This window comes from Centrocercus urophasianus, unplaced genomic scaffold (assembly GCF_019232065.1).
Source record: "Centrocercus urophasianus isolate 14NV4802_14NV808 unplaced genomic scaffold, USGS_Curo_1.0 seq_15, whole genome shotgun sequence".
Classification (NCBI taxonomy): domain Eukaryota; kingdom Metazoa; phylum Chordata; class Aves; order Galliformes; family Phasianidae; genus Centrocercus; species Centrocercus urophasianus.
Window position 1 is genome coordinate 21666016 of NW_024884697.1, and position 24106 is coordinate 21690121.

The 24106-nt window shown below is 38.2% G+C and overlaps 1 protein-coding gene across 5 annotated transcripts in view; it reads right to left on the reverse strand.

Moving 5' to 3' along the window:
* CPED1 (cadherin like and PC-esterase domain containing 1) overlaps nt 1–24106 on the reverse strand; it is a 144053-nt gene that overhangs the window by 79347 nt on the left and 40600 nt on the right. For 4 of the 5 annotated variants that reach the window (XM_042815426.1, XM_042815428.1, XM_042815427.1 and 1 more), the window contains exons 6-12: nt 20219–20375; nt 18777–18945; nt 6746–6888; nt 4442–4514; nt 2221–2388; nt 2014–2118; nt 915–1084 (exon numbers count right to left, since the gene is read on the reverse strand). In XM_042815426.1, coding sequence (XP_042671360.1) covers nt 915–1084; nt 2014–2118; nt 2221–2388; nt 4442–4514; nt 6746–6888; nt 18777–18945; nt 20219–20375 — 985 coding nt within the window. Of the gene's footprint in view, nt 1–914; nt 1085–2013; nt 2119–2220; nt 2389–4441; nt 4515–6745; nt 6889–18776; nt 18946–20218; nt 20376–20827; nt 20936–24106 lie in introns of those variants that run through there. The other variant, XM_042815429.1, reaches the window with a different exon arrangement.

Genomic DNA, 24106 nt, shown 5'->3' on the forward strand with positions numbered 1-24106 from the left:
GTCTAAGAGATGCCTTATATAGTGAATTTAGCATTCTCCAAGCAAAGTGTACTCAATAATGTTGCTGCCTGTCTTGGGACTCAGTGAAATGGAACACATCACATGCCTCTGTTTGCATAAGCAGTACATATGCCTCTATTCAGTAAAGAATTATGGCATATGTGTATACAAAATGTCTCTAGTTGGGAGATAAAGAGCACAAAATAAATTTTTTTTCCCCAATTTTTAAAATCAATACATTTTATACTACATCTTTTAACTCTCTTTCTCTTCATTCCTTACTCTCTTTTTTATTTCATATCTTCCTTCTTTCCTCTCTGTCTCCCTCCTTATTCAAGTTTATAATCTCTCACCAAAAGCTCAATTGATTTCATCTTGTTATGACAGTATTCTCCCAGCTTTTCAAATAGAGTTAAATCAGGATCTTGGTGCATCCTACTCTTTGACCTGTTTCTCGTAAAATATGGGAAATTTAGAGCCACAAAAATTCATTAATCCCTTTTGGATAAACCTTCACCTAAAATTTTATATTTTCTTTACGGTTTTGTTCATAATTGAACAAATTAAATTAGAGTGGTAAACACTTAGTTTTGAATTCACCATTTTTCAGGAACAACTTACCTAATTCATTTTACATTTCTTAGAAAAAAGAATTACCTCCAATTATTTTTTTAACTCATGGATCTCTGTGGTAGAAGTAGAAGGGAAAAACTGTCATATGTTGAGATCTAGCTGCAGCTTTAATGGCAGAATGTCAGACAGTGCTTCATGGACGGATGATGGACCTTACTGTCAAGTGATGTAAATTCACCTACACCTATCGAGGAATTATGTTTCATGGTATTCACTGCTGTTATTCCAAATTACATAGTTACAGAAACTGTTTTTGGTATATGGTATAATAGCTATCTTACCATTCTGAAAGATCTGTAAGTGTCTTTTTGGTCATGAACTGGAATTGTTCAAGCAAGCTGGTAAGCAACCAATGTACCGTCAGGACTGAACCAAGTTGTCTCATTGGGTCTACCATGTGATAAAGGTCACGCAGGAAGGTTTGGATCTTGGGTGCAGCAGAAGGGTAAAGCTGAGAAGAGATACGATGATTAGGGACTGCATGTTATAATATTCGTAAATTGCACAGAACTGAGAAAATATCAGGAGACAGTGTATATAGCATACACATATATTAATGTAAATTCTCTTTCACACAACTATAGAAAATGACTGTCTTGCCCATCCCTGCAAATCAGTCCTGCTTGTTGTACTGACGTGGAAGTCTAATTCCCTTTCCACTCGGAGCCTCTAACATGGCTTCCACATCTAGATAATTAATAACTAATTCCCTTTTTAAAAGTCTCATCAGTCTCCAGCCCTAATACTTAATCAGGAAGCCTAGAAGAAATCCTGGAAATCCTGATGCCATGAACATTCTCTGAACAATACATTCAGGTTCTGGTGATTCATTTCCCCAGTCCTCCACCTCAATACCAGGCATTTTCTCTCATTAACTATCATGCCTACTCATGGACACTGGCTGCCATTCCTCTATCTCTATTACTCTCCTAAAAACAACTCACTATAATTTTGAAGAAGAGATATCACATATTCCACCTGTGTTTTTTATCCACTTTTTCGTATCTGTCTTTTCTTTGGTAATGATCTTCGTATTGAACAGCCTCCAGTTTTTCCATTCACACACCCTTTGCTTCACTTTCATTCTATTTTCTTACCACTGTAGACGACTTTTACGTATTTTTTTCCCTTTTCCTGTTTTTCTACTTTCTGGTTCATTTTTCTTCTTTTTCTTTCCTTAGCTCAAGTCTGTGTTTCATGTCATTTTCTCTTTTACTATAAATTCCAAAAATCCAGAATAAAATCATTATAACCTCTACCTCTGTTTCCCTATCCATTCAGTCAGACACATGCAGTGACAGCAGAGAATGGTAATCCAGGAGTAATACTAGCAGGTTCACAGAAAATACAAACCCAGTAGAACAGAATAGTTTATTTTACCAGCTCAAATTGTCCAAGATTCTTCACCTCTTTAACAAATGTCATCATTGAATTTATCTCCTCTAAAGACAAACATTGTCCATCTTCTTTGATGAAGATTCCATCCTATGGAGAAAAGGGCAACACATTCTGGTGAAATTACATGGAAAGCAATGTGCTTTCATTAGACCCCAATCCTTTTTCCCCAGCAAAGAGGCAATGAGCTACCTTGTTCACAGTTGATCCATATATGTTTTGTAAAGCTTTTATGAAACTGGAACTTGAGGACTTATTAGACAATAGAAGCCTAAAAGTGTCTTCAAAAATAGCTTCTTTGAAAATTTGGTCCTGAAGATTTGATTTCTCCTCATCTTGAAAGTCAAAATTTTTATGCACCTGTTAGAAAACAATGCAAGAATTTACATTGTGTACATCAAGGCCTGTCTTCCCATTACCACACATTACTAAGCTGAAATTCTTTATTAAAAAAGAAAAGCTATAAGAGCACTAAGAAAACAGACAGGATTATAATATAAAAAATGTTGTACCACATTTTCTGTAAAAACCACACGCCACAATGTTTGCTGACCTCTAGTGGGAAGAGTATAATATCTCATGCTAGTGTGAAACCACTGTTTTCCACCTCGTTTGAAATTTGATTTTAAAAAATGTCAGCTGATACGTTTACACAACTCTTAAAAGACTCAGGTATTTGAGTTGATATCGATGATATAATCCTTATAGTATACAAACACAACCCATACAGTCATAAAAATATGAATAAATTATTGTTTAGTACAAACACAAATATAACCAAGCGGAATGGGGTATGTGCATACTTCAGTTTCTAGGGGATACAATTCAAAATAAAATTTCAATCGATGCTAAGAAAGTATCAACTTTTAATTAGTAGAGTAACTGCATTATCTCACTGGAAACTATTAACAGTTCTGATTTACTGCTTTTTTGGATTATGGACTGATGGTTAAGGCTACTATAAAAGCTGGTAAACATTACACCTTATGTTTATGATTTTAAGCACTCCAGGTAGAATTTATTTACAGGTTTATAGGATCTTTGCATTATTGTTATTAGAAAACTGCAGAGATTTTAACAGGAGATGAATTTAGAAAATCGTCTCCTTTAATTTCACAGGATATATTTGCTTTGCTGTTTGTATATCATACATACGGAGAAAGATTGTATATGTCCAGTTATATACATAATTGCATGTATGTATAAATGTAGTTGAAAAAAAACTGTGAAACAGTAAATTTTTTGTTCTGGCCGAGCTGTTATTAGACAGGAATGGTACAAAATTGTAAGAAGGAGTTTATGCTAACAGTCATCTTTTTTCAGGTTTTGAGGGCCTTGAGGACTACCCAGGAAGAGGGCAGTGCAGTGGAAGAAGGCAGCACGGTGAAGGTGAAAGCAGAAATGAACTGAACAATTATGGTACAGCTCATGGAGAATGTTAATCTGTATTAAAAGCTATTAATGGCTTCTAACTTTCTCCCTTAGTGTTTTTCTTTCTGGTGCAGTTAATACCTAACTTCACTTAATGCAGTGCTTACTATGCATTTTGTTTAGCTGATATTCATTTGTGATGATATTGCTGTAACACTAAAAACTTTATAACTTTAAATGGTGTGATGAACTTCATCACAAGAAATCTGTCCCTCACCAATTGCTTCCTCCCATAGCTACTTCTAGGCAAAAATATTATTAAAGCATTTGGACATTTCTTGGGGATTTGAGAGCAACCATCACTGAGGTTTTTTTGCTGTGTTCTGTTTGTTGTAATTTTCTGGGGTCAGTAAAGCCCTTCTTCTTTTCTTCAACAAGCTTGCAAATTCCAGGGCACTCCAGGAGGGAAAAAACATAATGTCATGGCTTTACGATTTTTGGTTATTGGTATTCCACATCATAACATCATATAGTGCACTGGGGTTAAAGAGTTAATGCTCCAGATCCGGATACCTGTATTGGAAGAGAAGGACTACATTCCCCAGAAGACTGTTTGCTGTTCTGTTATCATTTCTGCTCAGGGTGAACAGATACAAGGCCTTGGTAGGTCACCTGATCTGCTCTTTTCCCTTTTTCAGCTCTCCTCCCTGCTGCTCGTCCTGACCGCATGCATCACCTCAGCATTAGTGTAAGGCCTTTCAGTTTTTGGATGCTCTTTCTCTCATTATATTTGAATATTGTCTTTAATTCTAATTACATTGTATTATAGTGTGTTATCTTGCATTTCTATACCATATTTAGTTAATTAGTTTATTTCTCCTCAGATCGTTGCCACTGTTTTTAATTAATTGGGGTCCCCTGTTTCCCTTTTCTGGAGGTATGGATGTGTGGATCCCTCTGCCCCGCTAGTCATGGAACTGGGCTGAACCAGCCCATAAAACAATGACAACAACAAAAGAAACATTCAGTGTTGTTTGCTCACCTGAAGAACTATGGGGTGTATGGAGGTGCTGAACCCAATGTCAAAGGTTAGCATTTGAAAACATTGGCTGCATCTGAAATGGAATACAACAGAAATCAGATTCAGTGAGGACAGATACTATAAAATACACACTACAATGACAGAACATAAATATATTTGTCCAAGCAAAGCATATGATACAGACTAAAAATTTCTAAGAAGAGTCCACAACCCTAACCAAAGATAGAGTCATGTTCTGAAGAAAAGAGTGATATACTAAAGGATGTCTGTATGGCTGACTTTTAAACTAGTGTGGGAAGGGAACTACACTGAAGAACAAAATCAGTACAAAAAGTACAGGGATCTCTTGCAAAGAGTCCAGCAGAGGGCCACAAAGATGGTGAAGGGCCTGGAGCATCTCTCCTATGAGGAAAGGCTGAGTGAACTGGGTCTGTTTAGCCTTGAGAAAAGAAGGCTGAGAGGAGACCTGATCCAGGTCTATAAGTATCTAAGGTGTGGGGGGCAGAATGGCGAGGACGGACTCTTTTCGATGGTGAGTGGAGACAGGACAAGGGGAAATGGCCGGAAACTGCAGCATAGGAAGTTCTGCACAAATGTGCGCAAGAACTTCTTTACAGTGAGGTGACGGAGCACTGGAACAGGCTGCCCAGGGAGGTGGTGGAGCCTCCTTCTCTGGAGATGTTCAAGACCTGCCTGGATGCCTACCTGTGCGACCTGCTGTAGGGAACCTGCTTTGGCAGGGGGGTTGGACTCGATGATCTCTGGAGGTCCCTTCCAACCCCTACAGTTCTGTGATTCTGTGATTCTGTGAAAATGCTTTTTGATGAGAATGAGCTCCCACAAAAGCTTTGGAAACATATGGAGTTTAAGAGATGTCTATCAGGTGGAACTCTCCAGGCTCACTGAACCTAGCTGCACCTGGGGGGATGTTTTAAGGCATGGGCCAAGAATCTGAAGAAAATTTTATCCTCATAAAGGATATCTATCCCATGGGTAAACAAATATTCAGTTTGGATCATTATTAAAATAGCTTTATTCATTTTATATTCGTTCCCTTCTCTCTTTCCACTTCCCTCACAATGGGTTATTCCTGAAAAATAATGAGCTTCATATTACTGTTAATGAAACACCAAGGTTCTCAAATATATGAGGACTCCTCTGAAAGCAATGTCTCCCATTTCATTTTGTTGTACTGTGACATCAGAGGAGTTTGGTGCTATGGCAGCAGAGGCTGAACCTTCCCACCAATATTCTATTATGTTTTGCTGCCATTTGACAGATGGCAGAAGAGGGGCAGCCTGACAAATGGTGTCTGACATGGAAGTGCAGATGAAGCAAAGGTGTGTCATTGAATTCCTCTATGCAGGAAAAATTGCACCCATTTATTGATTCATGTTGAATGTTTGTAGAAACCAGCAGAGTGAGGCAGTGGGTGGTGTGTTTCAGCAGTGATGACTGAGGCAGTGGGACGATTCTGCTGGTGCAGATTTTTTCAAGCCCTTTTTCGTTGCTGGTGAAAATGCACAGCTACTGAGGTGACTGTGCTGGAAAATAGTGTTCTGTAGCTGATAATGTGTTATGTTAAATATTGTTATTGTGCTTTTGGTTGTAGTTTCAATAGAAATAAATAGGAGGCATTACTTTTGGACCAACGTAAGTATTTTTAAAGCATACAAACATAATAAATAGTAACTTATTTACTATATACCACAAAAAAACTTACAGATGTTACACAACATATGGAGAACAAATATTAATTACTGAACTTATTAAGTAAGAAATGCTGATATATGCATAAAAACTGTAACTATCTAGTGGAAGTGATTGCAATGACTTAGCACTCACATAAAAATGAATGTTGCTGTCTGGGTACATTTCATAACAAGTATTCTGCTGTGTTTGTTGTTCATGTTCTCTGCCTTGGCCAATTCAGAACAGCCAGTGCTACTCTAACTTCAAACATTTGAATCATGTCAGAGTTCTCACTTACAGGAAATATGGCATTATACAAATGATGACTAGCCCAATTGTGAGCAACCTCTGCTCATTTGTGCTGCATGAAAAACTTCATCAGGGCACAACATCTTGTCCTTGGTATTTACCAGAACCTCTCTACAAACCAGAAACACTGTGGATGTAGAAAGATTTTCTTCCCTAGGTACAACGTATCTTCACTTTATTCTATCAAGAATTAAGAAATATAAGGGATTTTGTTATTTCAGGAGTCATGTGTCCTCTACACTTTTTATTCTGTTCTAAGAAGCTATTTTAACAACATAGCAATGAACACTGCAAGTTACTTACTGGTTGAAAGAGCCTGGTCCTGAGGCAGATGATTCACTGAGGACCTCAGTTATGAGTAGAAGTTTGCTTATAGCTTCTTTCACGTTATTAAAGGCTTGCTGGGGATAACTGCCTTTGAAGAACATCTCAAAAAACCTTTGCAGCTGTGAAAAAGATTACATGTATTTGCAGACATTTACCAGTACTTAACTAAACCAGTGCTTAGGGTCATAAATTTTAAGGCTGGTAGAAGCCAAAATTGCATTACAATGTCAATTTCAGTTGTTATTCATTTGCACAGTAAAGAATGGCATGAAAAACACCACATAGCACACTAGCAAAGAAGCAAAGAAATAGTTTACAAATATTAGAAACAGACTCTAAAGCAATGCATTTAAAAATTATCGCTCACAGTATAAGCTTATTTTGAGAAAACCCTTTTCTATCAATTTGTTTCAGGCAAAAGAAATCTAACACTTAATGCTTCAGCAGTAAGCAGTAGCACAGCCACAGAAAAAACCTTTTCTATTGTTAACGTACTATGCCAAGGGCTATCCCACTTGACCTTGACTATTAATTTTTACTCCAGGTTAACAAATTCTAAACAGAACCAGTCATCACAACCATTGCAGCCATCACAAACTATATTTTGGCTGGATTCTTGCAGATACTGAGGATTTTAGCCAAGTGAATCCTCACAGGGATACATTCACTGTCCCACATAACAACGTTATCTCAACTGCTTTAATCACTCATGAAAATTCACCCTCCTGATCACTTCAGGTAGAAATCTAGGGAAAGAGAAAACTAGAGCAACATGGTATACCAGTGAAGAATGGGACACAGGCAGGTTTTGTTGAATCAGGGATCTTGGTGCTAAGAAAGGATCTGCCTTTGAATCATGTTTTCAATTATTCAATTAATTCAAAAAAATGTTTAACTATGTCAAACTGTCAGATAATTTAGTAGTAATTAGTATAAAACAGATATATTTATATTGTATAAAAGTACTGTTTTCAGATAGAGTACACATGGAACATGTTTTCTACAAATACTCAGAAAGTACAAATTTCTGAATGTTTCCAGGAATTTGTCTACTAAATTGACTTAGAAATGCCATGATGTGTTTTCTACTATCACCTACTCATACATGTCCCAGTGGCTTCTGTAGGTAGCCCCACTGGAGACTCACCTGGCTGGCATGTCCTGCAGATAGATTTACAAAGATGGCCTTTATTAGATGTCTGTAACAAGGTTTAAGGTGATATTTTGGATCTACAGCATGAGCACAGAATCAGAGAACTACAGGATCACCAAGGTTAGAAGACACCATCTGGTTCAACCTCTTCTCAAGCAGGTGCCCAGGACCACATCCAGATGGTTTTTGAAAATCTCTGTGAAGGGAATTCCACAATCTCTGTCCTAGGCTCTTTTTTTTAGCTTGCAGACTTATCATCTTGGCATGCAGGTTTTGAACCCCCAGGTTTTTTTCTGCCAAGCTGCTTTCCAGCTGGGGGAACCCCAACCCATACTGGTGCTTGGGATTGTTCATCCTCAGGTTCAAGACTCTGCATTTTTCTTTGTTGAACTGCATGAGATTCCTGTTAGCCCATTTCTTCAGACTGTCAAGATCCCTCTGGATGGCACCATGGACCTCTGGCAAACAAGCCATTCCTCCCACTTTTGTATCACCTGCAAACATGTTGAGAGTGCACTCTACCCCATCATCCAGAGTATTAACAAAGATGTGGAACAGACGACCTAGCACTGTCCCCTGGATACACCACTAATTACTGGTGATGCATTATGATGAATTCACTGTGCTAACACCAGATCTCTTTACAACATAATTCTATGCACTCTTGTCCACAGAATTTTCTAGACAGTGTTATAGCCTCCCCATGTGAGCAGAAATACTGCCAAGCACGCTCGGTTGTGTTGGCATGAATGATTAACTTACAGTTTCTTCAGGCAGCATATTGCAATTAAATGTAATAAGTATTTTCCACTTTCCTTTTTAAAAAGCACTGTGTGTGCCTGCAGCCAGGTATGAAAAACACTCAAGTATGGAGCTAATACTGACCCTACTTTGCACTTTGTTCTCTTCAGAGCCAGTAGCTCAATCCTGTTGGTAAATAAATAGAAGGTAGGAAGTTGGTTTGGCTGCCTACCTGTTCTTATCACATCTGGTTTTATTCTAACAAGCTTGCAGGTATTGCCAAATCAAAGAAATTTGCTCCGTGATCTGGGTGGAAGGTTTTGCAGTCCTTGGAACTCTCCATTCTGCTTCTGAGAAAGTTATTTGAAATGCCAGTACAAAATGAATATCAACAATATATTACTAAAATTTCAAAATTAAACTTCTTACTGCCATGAATTTATAGTTGTACATATAACCTCAGCTCTGCCGTTTGGATATTTGCATCCTGTTGCAATCTTGAATTACATTACACCATGTTTTTATGTCATGGTGTTTCCAGGTGTACTGCAGTTCCATGAATCTCTAGGGCAAAAGAGCCCCAGAACTGCCATGCAGATAGAGATTATACAAGTCTTCAGATTGTGCTACATTTCAAGGCAAGCAGGAGTACTTGCTTCTCAAAGTCCAAGATCACTCATCTTTGTTTCTCCTATAGAATGACAGAAAGATTCAGAACATGAAGCTGAATAGTTTTCACATCAGTTCTGATTCAGATTCATCTCTGATTGAAATTGCCCCAGTTTTGGTGAAGCCCAACAGCAATTTATTAATCAGTTCATATGAAATAAGGAACTAAGAATGAAGATTCACCTCAGCAGGATGAGAAAACAAGGTGGTTCATCAGCTTACTTTGACATCTATCTCCAACGTCTCATTCACATTGCTGCTAGATTAGCTTTTACCTCTTCTCTAGTTTCCTATGTCTGCAGTGGGTTTCGAGGGGCTAAGTGAGAAGCTGTCTTGCTTTGCTACACAGGGGACATAAGGAGCTACATAATTTTATAAGGAGAGAGAGAGAGAGCAATTACTAGAAAGAACAGCAAGAGGGACAGAAAAAGTCCATTAGGCCATTTGCTCATCTCCACCAATTGGTTCCTAAATACTGCAACACAAAGGATAGGAAACGCATGTATTTCGAGCCAGAACTCCTGAAAGGCAGGCTGATTTGCACAGTTTGCACTCACAGCTAAAGCAGCAAACTGCTTCCAACACAACAGACCTGAAATAAAACTGGCTTCTCCAAGGAACTGCATTTTAGTTACAGTCCTCCTTGGGCAGATTAGAAAAAAAACAACTGTGCTCAACGGGTCTTCATTATAGGATATCAGGTTTTAGGACAACGTTTATTCTAAGCCAATGACTGAAAATAAATATTTAGACAGCTTGGTTCAGGACCAACAAAGACACTAGAAAAATGCTTCAGGTTCAATTCCAGTTCATGAAAAAAGTCCTGTTCAAACCAGTTCAGGTTACATTTGACTCATGGATTCTACAGAGTTCTCAGCACCTAATAGGGAAAATGTAGAATATATAGACAGGGGATAAGAAATATGAATACCTACAGCAACTTTGAGTTTTTCTGAGTGTTTCCAACACTTAGTTCTGTTCAACTGCAGAACGCTGAAGTCACTAAGCTGAAGATTACTACACATGATGACTACTGAGGCACATTCTACCACCTCTGAGGAAACAGACCACCTGCCCAGCAGGGTTCAACCTCGTTATTGACTGAGGTTGATTAAAAGCAGCACAGAATAGCAAAAGGGGACAGAATGGAAAAAAACTAGTGACAATCACAGGAATTTAGTCTGTGAGAAAGCTGACCTATTGCTGGCAGATTTTTGAGCAGAGGAACAGAGATTAAATTTTTAGTAGGCTGTAAAACCTAATGTACACATGGACATACAATTGTACAATGACACCATTGTGTGCAGAACTGCAAGAGTTCTCAGGAGCTTGGAAATGTTCATCCATGTGCTGGATGCTTATAGTCAGGGGTATATTCCACATATTTACGTAATGCCTTTCAGAGAATGTGCAAATCTAGTTAAAGCACAGGGATCAAAACATATTTTCTCCAAAGGCAGTCTGAACTAGGAATGTAATTAAGATGAGTTTTAACTCATTGATCTTTACCTCACTGATAACTGTTTTTGCTTTAGGATAAGCCACTGGAGAAAAAAAAAATAGGTAACAGTATTAAATTTAAAATGCTTTTTCTCTACCCACTTTGAATTTTATTTTTTTTAAATCTGAAGCCATTAAAATAAGCCTTATGATTTCACTGCAATGGATTCCTTTGGACCTCAAAAAATACATGGAATCACCAGTGAATGGTCTAAAAGACTGAATAAAAATGCAGTGTAATTGACAAGCTCCATGAACAGACTCATGGACACTAAAGGAGAGCAGAGGAGTTCATAGGGCTGCATGCTATGGTAGCATACTAATTCCCTTCAGAAGATTTTCCTCTGGCATGTTCTCTGCAAATGCATTTCTTAGGATGGGTTCTAGGGCAGCCTGGGGCAGCCAGCTGAATAGTTAGCTGAGGATTTGCTTCAGAAAGGTATAAATTAAATCAGACAGCTATGTCCCAGTTTCTCCCACCTCCACTCCTTTGTTTTAAGAGACCTATCCAGAGCATGCTGAGGAGCAGACATGGCACGTACACTGTGTGCAGTGGGTGTCAGACTCCAACACTCCACAGAAGATGTAAAGGAGTTTTACTGTAATGAAAATAAACTGTAGCAATTCTTCTGGGATTGCCTGCTAGCTCCATCTCAGCACAGCTTTGCCACATGACAAGTCAAAAAAGGAAGATTTTCCTTAACTAACCTTAGGAATGGCAATACATGCAAACTTATAACATCTACCTTCACTGACTTAGCTTTATGTTAATTTCAGTAGGAGTTCAGAGACACAGCTCACACACAATCACTTAGGTGTCACAGTATGCAAAGGAATGACACCCTACAAGATTGGGTGGTTTATGTTTAGGTTCTTTTTTTACTTCATTGCACAATACAGACACTTCAAGAACATGATTTATGTCATCCTGGGGTAGACATTTCAAAATGGTGACATTAATTGCAATCTGAAACTGCTCTGTTCCTCTAGTGAAGAATCTAAACGAGACACTGAAGGCAGGAAGGAGATAAATCCTGGGAGAGCTTATGCAGTCTACCCTTGACAAAAATCTCACGGATAACAAAAGCTGCGTGACTGGAATATACAAAATGGACTGGGAGGGTTTTTGCCCTAAAATGATGATGATAAACCAACAGCAAGATTAAATAGCAATGAGGAAATGACGAGGAAGGAGCCAGCTTGAAAAATAACATTAAAAAAAGCATGAAAATTTGCAGTGGGGTGGGCTGGGGGAAAGAGGATTTGGAGCAGAAACAGCAGCAGGCAAAACTGGTCAGGCACAACCATAATTCAGCCCACCAGCAGCATAGCTTTTCCTGGGCTGTTCAGGGCTTAGTGGGCTGTCAGCCTTGGCATGGGTCCTATGTGGGTGTACACAGATCTGGAGCTTCCACTTCTCCAGTTAGAGCTGTGTGCAAGCAGAGAACTGTCCCCAAGGAGAGTGGGGCTCTGTTTGTAACCCTGCTGCCTGTGAGACAGGAGCGCATAGAGTGGGTGAGCAGTTGGGTGAGTGGGATTAGAACTTCAGAGGGATATTTATAAGAGGATATTTAGAACATTATTAACATTATGAACATTATTGAAGTGACTAGTATCATGGTTTATCTGGTCTATTAGTGATATTGAGTATGCTAATAATACCAACTGCCAGTTAATTACATATAATCAATTAACCACTTCTATCCTGATTTTGTTAGAACGATGAGAGCTCATCAGTTTTTCCTGAAACAATATCCCACCTTTGGAGCTGTAACTGAGCTCTGAACATGCATAGGAGGCAGGCAGATAGAAGATGAAAGGCCACTGAAGCTACTGAGTAGTTCAAAGCAATTCTGAGGTTTGGACTTTGAGATCTGAGGCACCATATTCTATAGGATTTGCATGAATACATTTTAAAGTGACCTTGATGGTCCTTATTTGCAGTCTTCAAAACGAGATGAAAGGTAAAGTTATCGGTATCATAGTTGAAAGTAAGGTTTACTTCTGGGGAAGTAAAACATGACCTTTGGTTTCCAAAAAGACATGTGTTTTTGAAATATCAAACAGTGTTCTTTCCAAATTTCTCTACAGCATCAGAGCTGTTGCAGCCTTCCTGATCAGTTAGATTTGCAGGTTCTCAAAAGACTTAATACATTTACCTCTCTTTGAAAATAACCAAGGATGCTTTCACTTGAGTTAATTCAATCAATCTCTTCTAACTTCTTCAGTATAAGTAGTGTACTTTCAGTTCACTTTCTGTATTCATTATTCTTGATGGATCCATATTTAGTGATATTCCTTCACCAAATCCAAATACTCTGGGGTATGAGTAATTGATCACAGATACAGAAATACTTTTTTAGACACAAACAATATTCCCTTTGACTGTATGTGTGGATGTATCTAGATATCTAAAGTGGAATATGCTCATATACTCATATACTGATTCCACACAGAAGCAATATTTTGCAGTGAAACTATTTTCTGTATTGCCTGCTAGCAAAGGCAAACTTCACCATTGACTGCAATATATTAAAAAAATTGCAATACGGGTAATGGGAGAAAAATGTACCTATAATCAAAAGCAGTAGTTCTAGAATACTTTGCAGAGAAAACAGTGCAGTCATTTATCACATTTATCACTGATAATGTTAGCGTTGATATTTCTGTTTATTTCACTCCTGATTTATTGCTATGTTACGCCATTCTCTGCACATCTTACATGGCACTTGGTGAGGGGGGAAGTCAGGATGTTATTCAGCTGTTTTATGAGTAAATATATATATATTTATGAATATTTTCTGTTCTTTACATATGTTACTGTCAAGAAAGGTCATGTAATAGCTCTGAACAAAATAACCCTTATCTCTCTGTTTATCAAGTTTCAGTGGACAGTCACCATTAATTTCAGTATTTGCTCCAGTATGACTTATTTTGAATCTTCGCCGGTGGAAAGAAAAACAGAGAAAAGATCACCTGAGAAAACCTTAAAGATCCTTGCTCTTAAGATTAAGTCCAAAGATAACTAGTGTCGGTGAAAAGCTGTTCACTAGCTTCCACAGCAACTAAATTAGGTCCTTTGAATGGGACTGGACTAGAATGGTTTTCCAACACAGTCCAATCAATTTTTTAGGGAAAGAGTAAAGATGATTTACTAATGACATTTCCCAGTTTGTTGTGAGAAGCAACTGAGATAATTAAGAGATGCTGAAAGGCAAGTGAAGAAAGGAAGCAGAATAAAAGAGACAGTTCTGGGAAAAACACAGAGGCATGTTTATATCGTTGCTTGGACGAAGAGCCAGAAGGTCTGTGGTGTAGAAGAAAAGCAGAGAGCTAAGGCATGGATAAAAGTGTCAAGACTTATTTATGACATATCTACTTGTTATAAAGAACTATCAGTCTAGAGCTCTTAGTAGAGAAACTGTGATGTTCATGTCAAAAAAAGCAGGAAAGAACTCCAGGAAGAATTTTGACTGTATTTCTACAATGCCTTACAGACTGAAATGCCTGATGCAGAAAAAGAAGAGGGTAGAGAACTGCATAACACATAAGTCCACTGGAGTTTATTAAACACAGACGTATTCCACTTTCAGTTCAGTGTGTCTTAACTTGCAGTTTATCAGAAATGGGTAGAATCTGCCTAGATACAAGTACCTTTTATGCCAGAAAGGGAATGTCAGTCTAAGCAAACCTTTAATCTTCCCCAGTCCAAACAGACTAAATGGGTTCTAAATGATTTGAGTAGAGAAATCAGAGCCACTATGCTATGCTCAGTATCTCAGGAAGATTCTCTGCTTAGGCCTTTTGAAAGAACAGTGAAATACATGTGGTAAGTTCTAACAACACCTAATGCACAAATTTAATTTTATTCCCAAATAAGCCTGCAATTTAATTAATAGTTGACGGTAATTTTCTGCTGCATTTACTCTTGCTAAGTAACAGGGCAAGAATGGGTAATCCCAAATTAAAACAAAGGAAAAAAGTCCTGAAAGTTTCTGCTGTCTCTAACCATTTTGATTTTTATCTGCATGAACACTTGCATTTTATTTCATATAAAATATGTGAAGTAGTATCAAAATTGGCCACTTGAGGGCAGTACTGTAACCTAATTTTCCGCGTTCTGCTCTAAACCAGATTTCCATGTCCTATTTAAAGACATATTTCTTGGACAGTTGAGGGTCCAGTTTTAGTTGCATGTATGTTAAGTATGATAATTATTTTTCTTTACTCAATTTTTCAAATACCTAATATACAAGAAACAGAATTTTGGTTATAGTGTCATACCACAGTAAGATCTGGTTGGTAAACATGCCCATGGCAGGGGGGTCACTTCCAACCCAACCCATTCTGTGATTCTATGATTCTGTGAAACAGCTTCAGTTTAGTATGTTTACTTCGCTGTGCAACTTGAAAATCACTTTTTAAGTGATAAGCATAGGCTCAGCTAAGGTCATCTAGGGCTACGCTCATAAAACGGTCAACAAATTCAAGTCCGAGAGGAACCTGACACATGTTTTTGATGAGCAAATGGACAATGAGACAGAAAGGGAGCCGTTCAAGGCAGCCTACAACACAGAAGAATCTTCCCAGCTGACGCACAGTGTGGCACTACTGAATTCTGCAAAACTGCATCCTTCGTTATGAACTGGAACCAGATTGGGAAAAACTAATGGCTGAGCAAAGGAAGTACTTTATATCGTGTGTTAAACCTTGGGATAATTAATCATAAATGAATGTCTTACACACTAGCTTCTATAAAACAGAAAATTATTCGTAGGTCAGCTTTTTGTTTAATACACATGCGTATTTGATTAATATGAAGGCAATTATTGCACATAGAGATCCCTCCCTTAATTGGTACCATATGCAAAGTAGAAAACTTCCATTTTATTATTATTTTTTCAAAGCACAGATGGTCTAAATAAAGAGTTTCCAAATTTCCTCATGGAAATAAGGCTATTATGTGAGCCTCATAACATTTGTGTGGCAGAAAGCCATTCTCTTCACTGCATTTCCTGCATCTTCCCAACCAGGACCCAGATCTAGAGTTGTACTTTCGCCACCCCTTGAGCACACACAAAATCTTCATGCCAATTCAAGTTTTAACTTTTTTCCTTTCTGAACTGAGATTCTAAAATCTGCATAATCACAAAAAAGCCCCGGCAGCTGGTGAGTAAAATGAACTTGAACTCTTCCTGAACTGCCATTTGGCCAATGCTTATTCTAGGAGTCATTATAAAGACTTATCACTCTGATTAGGATAAGCAAATCTGAGTCATAAAAATTATTTACAACAGTCTACTAACAGTGGAGAGTGGAGTGTTATTTAACTAATTTAAACTTATTTTTCGTCTTTACGCAGTTTTTGTAAACCATTTGTTGTCATTTGGTACCTCATCTCCAGACTTGAAAAATATCTCTTTCACACATACCACATTCTGGTTATTTTTTGCAACCATAAAGGGTTGTTTTGCACAGAAGATCAAATTTTAAACTCAAGATACTGAGTCTGTAGTACTAAAGATGCACCCTCGTGTTAGTTTGTGGTGGTAAAGTTGGAATTCAGCCAAAGTTGTGAATCCATTTTTTATCAATAATGGTTTAATTACACTGGCGCAAGAAAATTTGCTAAACAGATGCTTATATACACTATGCAAATCTCCAAATTATTGTGCAACATTACTGAAAGCAATACATCTATGATACAATACAGCAGATTAAAACTATTCATTTTAAAAGATGAGTTCAATCAGCTACTCTTGAGAAAAGAAAACATCACACAGTAACAATTTTATTCCAGACCCAAGTCTCCTCTATAGGCACAATCAGTTCCCAGTGACATCAATGGGTATTCTGTCCATCAGTGGAAGAACAGATCTTAGACATCATTTCTGTTTTTATCAACTACTGACATGCTAGATCTTCACAATGTAACAACTTCCTCTCCTACACACTAGAGCTGGCAAAAACGTAATGCTTATAGAAGCATGCTGAACCAGATTAGTTGTACAAACACACATAGCTCCACTGTAAAGTCTGGAAGAGGAAATCGTGATGCTGGCACTGTATATCTCTCTGGCAACAAGTGATGACTCCACAGAGTTTCCTAGAAACTTGATGTAATCTCATCTCAAAGTTGATCTACGACTGAATTAATTGAAAGAGAATTTTCCAAAAGTCTCTTTCCTGACTGATGCCAGCCTTTCTAATGACTCCTGCCTGATGCCTGTTCACCAAGCACAGTAGCCTCTCTGATTTCCCAGTGGAGCTTCTGGCTGCTGAGTGAATCTCCCTGGCTCCTCCCAGGCTATACAGTGTGCACTGCTTATTGGAAAGGCAGTCTTATAGACATACGTTCCATTGTTTTGTTGATTTGTATTTGAAATTCTTCATCACTACAAATGTGCTTTCTGTGGTGCCTATTTTTGTGTATTTCATGCCATTTTGACAAGTCTGCCTAAAGCTGTGGAAGATGTAACACCACAGAAGTAGTAACCAGACAGGAATACTGCAGACGTGCTGCTGCTTCTATCTGTCTTTTTTATTGCTTCTTCAGCTGCAAAGTATTCTGTAAATGATGACTGGCACCCCTTTCAGCAGACTTCCCTCAGTTGGAATTATTTTACAGAGCCATATCAGAGCCATTAATGACTAATAACCTTCAAAGTACTGTCTACTTCAGATACTGAACACTTTGGTATTTTAGTACACAAAACCAAACTTCCGGGGGTTGAAAGTGGGTGTCCACTAGTCTTTTTAAATGTACATAAAGGAAATGTAAAATAATATATTTCAGTGGGGTTCTGAAGAGGGAAAGAGAGGTAAGTAGGTTTGTCTCATCTAATTTTTGCCATCTAGAATTTGCCTTGTTCCCTATGATAGTCGTAGCCTGTGGAAAGCAACAGATATTTCTAGAAGGAAACCTACCTCATTCCAAAAGTAGTGTCTAAACTGAGATGTTCTGTACCCTAGAGTTGTCTGCTTCTTCAATAACTAGAATTAGATCATGAGCTTAGAGTAGGCATTTAACTTTCACAGAGCTAAAATTATAGAGCATACCAAATTATTAGCATCATCGAGAGTCCTGGCAGTGATGCCACAATGTTCACGCTGATTCAAAGACAAGACCTGCTCCTGTCCTGAGTGTGTTATATGAGCAAAGTACACCCATCCTCAGAGGGCTGCTGAAGGAGTTATGTCACCTCTAGAAATCACTGCTACTTTGTGATCTTTTTCCTTCAAAAAGGAGCAGCTGCAAACCTATAGTTCCTTCAAAAAGTGCTGTGTGTGGAAGGACAGTTCCTTGCTGAAAGAACAAAGGAATGGAAAGATACATTCGGTATCCATACAACTGCTGAGGAAACTAGACATGAAGAGAGAGGGGTCTCTCCAGGCACTTGGGGATGGCCAGAGTTAAAGCACGTAGGATACATCCTTCTCCATAAGACCTACAGACCACGAGAAGCCACTTTCTCCACAGAATACTTCCTTCTCCTTATTTGGATGTGCCCTGACACTCATCCATTCTGTTTTACTGCACCTAAAAAAGAAATCTAAACAAATAATTTAAATATTTACTTTTGTTTTTTTACAACACTGTCAGTGTCCAGGCAAAAGATGTTACTGCATCAGGGCGTTCTGAAGCTGAGCTTTAGAGAAAACTCCGACTGTGCAACTGCTGTGAAGTTTCACCAGCAAAAACTGGCTTTGTAACAAGCAAATCCCAGGGCCCTTCATAGCCCCCATTGCACAGGCCAGATTTTCTCTCCTTCATGAATGAAGCCCCACTTTTTCTGAGATATGAAAGCAGTACTTGATAAGAACCATCACTGTCAGCTCATGATTGCAAGTAAAAAAGAGGGAAAAGAGAAAATAAACATTACCTGGTTTTCTGTCTCTACTTTGTCTGTAAAAAACCAAAAACTAGGAAACAAAACATTTTACCTTTACAGAAAAGTGCTTCTTCTTGGGTGGATGCCAGACAGTAGCAGCTGAATGAAGAAAAGCCCTCAAAGGTGTTAAGGATGTAACTAGCACGTATGCTTTTATGATGACAGAAAGGTCTTGAGCTTTAAGGATATCCTTGTGGTCTGATGAAGCTGAGACTTGACTCCTGGGAAGCAGTAAGAATATTCAGAATTAATAAAGCACATCTGCATTTCATTTAGCAGGAAAATGAGCATTTGAATAGTGAAAGTAATGGAGACAATAATTTATGGTTGTTTTTTTTCTTTTTTTTCCCCAAGGTAGATAACACAGTAGATGAAAACAAGGCTGGAACCAAACTTTTGTCAAGTCTTTTTTGTTGCCTTCAGTATTTGTAATCATAATTTGCAAACACAGAAGGTAACTATGGTAGAAGAGAGTTATGGTTGAGAGAACTTATTGGTAAATGCATAGTGGGCATGTTGTGAGTATTGGAAAAGAAGATGTTACTAAGCCAGGAGATTCGGAGTGAAGGTAAAAACATTGAAGAAATGTAAGCAGTTTAAATTACAGAAGCACACAATCAGGGTACCAAATTTAACACTGATTAGTAGTGAATTCAGAAAAACAAAAAGAATGGAAAGACTATACTACCATAAGCACATTCCTCAGTATAATATAAGGCCACAAACATGTGGTACTGCATGCTTGTACTAAGCAAATACATGAATTATGATTCCAAATATTATGGGAGACAATAACAACCCATAATTAAGCAGCTACTCATAAAATATTTATGCAAGATATCTTTGTCTAGGAAGTGATGTAGTTCTACCAGCCTGTGACTCCCATAGTCTGCACACACACACACACACACACACACACACAAAATAAAATAAAAAAAATTTTAAAAAAAATCAGCTTCTTCAGGCCTTAGATTTTCCACTTATCGAAGATATTCTAATAATATCTATGTTAAACAGGCATTTTTCTTCCCCCCCCACAAAACAGTGGAACCACTGACCACAAAATCTGTGTGGTCCTGGAATACAGGAAATTACATTTGGAAAGCCAGTTCTAAAATATGTTTCAGTTCTTCATTTAATGGAAAGCCTCTGTGCAAAAGACTGTCTGTGTGTGCCTGAAATAGGGATCAGAAAGGGATGGAACAGGAAACAGTTCTGCCACCATGAGACCTAAATATTCAGAGGTGACTCTGGATCTATATTTATTTATCTAGGAGTCTAAGGGCTACCAATATAAAGGCTTAGTTGTTCATACACAAAGCACGTATAAGACTGGCTAATGCAGAAACAAGCATGCAAGTATAAAAAATAGAACACATCTAAGTGCTCCATCTGCTGTGGTCTCCATTCTCTCTCCATTCTGTGTCCCTGACTCCCAGCAAAATGCATTATGAAACACATATTATTTCTGGGGGTAAGGTATCATTAGCTTACAGCTGTGCTCCATTGGTTTGGCTCCATAAGTACTGCAGATGGGCAATGTGTTTCTTGACATTGTTTTTGTCGCCGTGGGTGATATTGCTTGCAGTGTTGTCCCCTGACTGCCCGTGCCAACCGGAACACTCTGGGGTGGCAATTGAGAGCTGCATGTCTGAAAAGTACAAAGGGAATGAGAAGGAAAGGCAGCAGGCCACTGAAAATGCTGGTCATCTCCTGCTGTTAGGGAAAAAAGTGTGTAACAAACAACAGGTAGAAAATACACAATAGCAAATGCTTAGACCATGTCCTTTTTGGAACTTCTAGCAGAGAGCTTTGCATCCACAAAGCACCTCCTTCCAGGGGCAAGCTCATTAGCTTAGCTTAGCTGCTGCTGTCCTCTTATATGAGTGCATGAGTGCTGCATACAAAAACAACCCATACCCTTCCTTTTCCTTCTAAATACACAGTCTTTATTTCTAAATATAGAAGACCAAAACCTGCGTTTCTCCCACAGACTACTGTCTACTCCCCACAACTACAACTAATTTGAATGAGAAATATATTTGTTTGAGAACCAAGAGACTTTGCCCCAATGATCAAGCAGCTCAGGAGACAACAATGTACCTTTGTTTCCATGCTGACAGCCAGGGCTACCTTTTGTGGTTCCTGAGATCTATGGCAGGCTTTGTTCTCCAGCTGAATGCAATGGAGCAGGACTGACATACTGGAGCCCTCAAGATTACAGAGACATGTGAATATTAATAGTAATCAAAATATTGTGATGTGATGTCAGTGGATGTGCTTATAAAAAGGCACAGGGCTTTTATGTCGTAATTTCATGCTGGGTAGTTTCCATTACCACTAACTCACATCACTTTTAGATATTTCATACTCTTAAGTAATATTCAGGAAAAAGTCAAGCTATACACATTATTCCCAAACCTCATCATTTATCTTTTTAATGACACACAGTATTGTGCTAATGCTGTGAAGATATTGGTATGGCTTCTCTCTTAATGTGCACACTCTCCAGTGCATATGAAATGGAAAGAAAAAATGAACTTGTATTCCTGATGATGAGCTGTGAGCAGCCATTCAAGGAAAAGGATTATTATTTTTTTTTTTCATGCAGTTCCTGTTAAAATGACATATTGATTGTTTATGTTCATCAGCTGTTCATCAGATCAGCTCCATTCAGCCTTCCAACCTCAAGTGGATCTAAAATTAATCTTGTCCTTTGCCTTACATGCACCATTTAGCAGGGGTAAAGGCTTCGCTAATAAAAAACAGGCACTTATTAATATAGCACCTCATGTTCAGATTATATTCTCATCAACATCTTTGTGTTGCACTATGCATTATAACTGATCTGGACTTTGTAAGTGCCTACCTGTCTGCTGATGGTGCATAGATAAAACAGGCTACTGTCTGCCTACTTGCCTGTGAGGAATGAGCCAGCAAATTCCCATTAAGTGATTTATTTAGCAGACTTGCTTCAAAACATGCACAGGGAAAGAAATCAGCTAACCAAGTGCTTTTGCTTTCCATACCCATTCTGTGCAGAAATAACAGCATTTCACTATGGCAATTTCTACCCTGTAAAGAGACTATGATGTTCCACCACAGTAATTTTCAGTTATTTATTTGCAAGGGCAAATAACTCCCACATTTTCATCATACAGTTTTGCTGTTCAGCCAAAACTAGAACTATAAAAACAAGTACACGTCTTCCACAATGCATGGCTGGCTTCAAAGATCCTTTTCTGATGTTTTCTCACATTGGCAAAGGAGACACATCTCCTCTAGGAGCCATGCCCTGATCCCCTATGTCATGGTCCTGCAGTACATCCATCAGAAACAATCCAGAATAGACTCCAGAATGCAAATCTCACGTGCCTCCGATCAGCAACAGGGGTCTATTGACCGCAACAGTAACAAAGGAACACAAAATCCAGTCAAGTCTGTCAGAGCCATCCAAATATTCCTTATCAATACTGCAGAAAAGAGAGAGACATATTGTTCTACTGAGACAGCTACAGCCTGCAGCTGAAAGGAGGCAGAACCGTGTATGAGACCAAGCTGCCTATAGCAGACTCAGATTAAGCCAGAGCTGTGTAACAAAATTAACAGAACCATAGAAAGAACAATCTCTCACCAAATTATCTGGAAACCAAATTTTGCCAAAGATGTACATTTTTCAGCATTTTTTTTTAGTTACGATGACAGTGATGTTGAGAGAGCATGATTTTTGAAATGCAGTTTTCTTTTTTAAAAGAAAGCCAATATTTCACTGAAAATAAGAACAGGGCAGCAGAGAAGGGCTGTTCAGCTTGTTCCTTGTTCAGTTGCTCAAGAGAAAAGAAAGAAGATATTTTCCTTTTTAAATTATTGTTTTAATTGTGTTGCTAAGGAAACAAGTAACAAGTATTAACTCACAAAGCAGAGTTCAAAAATAATGAGATGAGGCTTTCACTTTACCCGGTTTAAATTTACCCCTTTAAAATCAGAATTTTAGCTGTTAACGGAAATTGGCAAATTATTTTGACATTAATTTATTTTTTACTACCCAGTGAAGCTTTTACTGTAGCAGTTCATAATAAAAATGGATAAAGACGGATGAAACAAGTGTCCTAGAATTATCATAACCACCGGGGAGAAGCTCCTTAGGTTTGCCATAAATCACTGTAAAATGCCTTGACATAAGACAAAAAGTGGAATCCTGCCATTTCTCAAAAAAGAGAAGGTTAAGGAACTTCAGAGCGTAGGTTATTATTGAGATCTAAAAATGGGACAATGCTCCTACATTATTCAGCATTCTGCAGACCATCCTGTTTGTATGGTGCCTTAAGCATGCCTATTGGGTTTCTGTTAGCACCCACCTGGGAGGAAGCTCATTACAAAGGGGCTGGAAGAAGAAGAAAGGGAAGTGAGAATCTCATGAGGCACTTGCTCCTTGAGATAGATGATAGTATACCACCAGGCAGAGATAATGAGGGAGTGACAGCTCCTTAATTTGGTATATCTTCTAGAAACCAATGAATATCATTATCCTAATAATAAAAAGTCATCAGTAGCAGTGAACACTCAGATGCATCAGTTCTCATGGCAACTCTTATTACTCTTGCTACTGCTAAGAAGCAGTAACAGTGTTTGTTGGAGTTGTGAATTTGTTAATCAACATTATCATCAATGAAAATTAGCCTGCAATGCCTTTACTATTTGTGGTAATTGACATATTTTTCCATCTTGAAATCACTCAACAAGCTGTTGTTAATTAACCAGTCCTTTCAAGGATTGTAAATAACCAACATTTTTAACAACAACATTTTATAGTAGAAATGAGAGAAGCTCAGCATTTGTGACAGCCAGCTTGGGAAACCAAGTTAGAAATTACTTGAGTCCCAGCATTGTAGTCTCCTGTCCAGATTACTTTCCTTTCCTAAAAGCACAGGCTTTTAAGATCAAAAGAAGAAGAAAACTCAAGTGCCAAAAGTACATTTTGCTGCTGCCATTTCTGATGATCTAATATAAGGCAAAGGACTTAAAATCAGACACCCACTTTCACTTTGAAAAAAAATATATAAATCATTGGAATTCTGGCTTGAAGAAGGCTTTTATCCTGATATCTCTGAAATAGTTCCACTGAAGATATTGCCAAACAGTACCATTTAACAAATCTTAACCTTAGAAGTCTCTTCTCGGTCTACCCAGAGTGTTCTCTGTCCATTTCAATGGGTAAAGAAGCCACTACAAATTCTTAGCTGAATTCACACATTAGCCCTCTAACCACAGCAATGGGTAAAACATAGATCTGAGTTGGAAAACATCTGGGCAGCATATGTGAACAAGAGGTATAAGAACCACCAAAGCAAGTCAACACCTCTAGATCAAAAAAATTAAGTG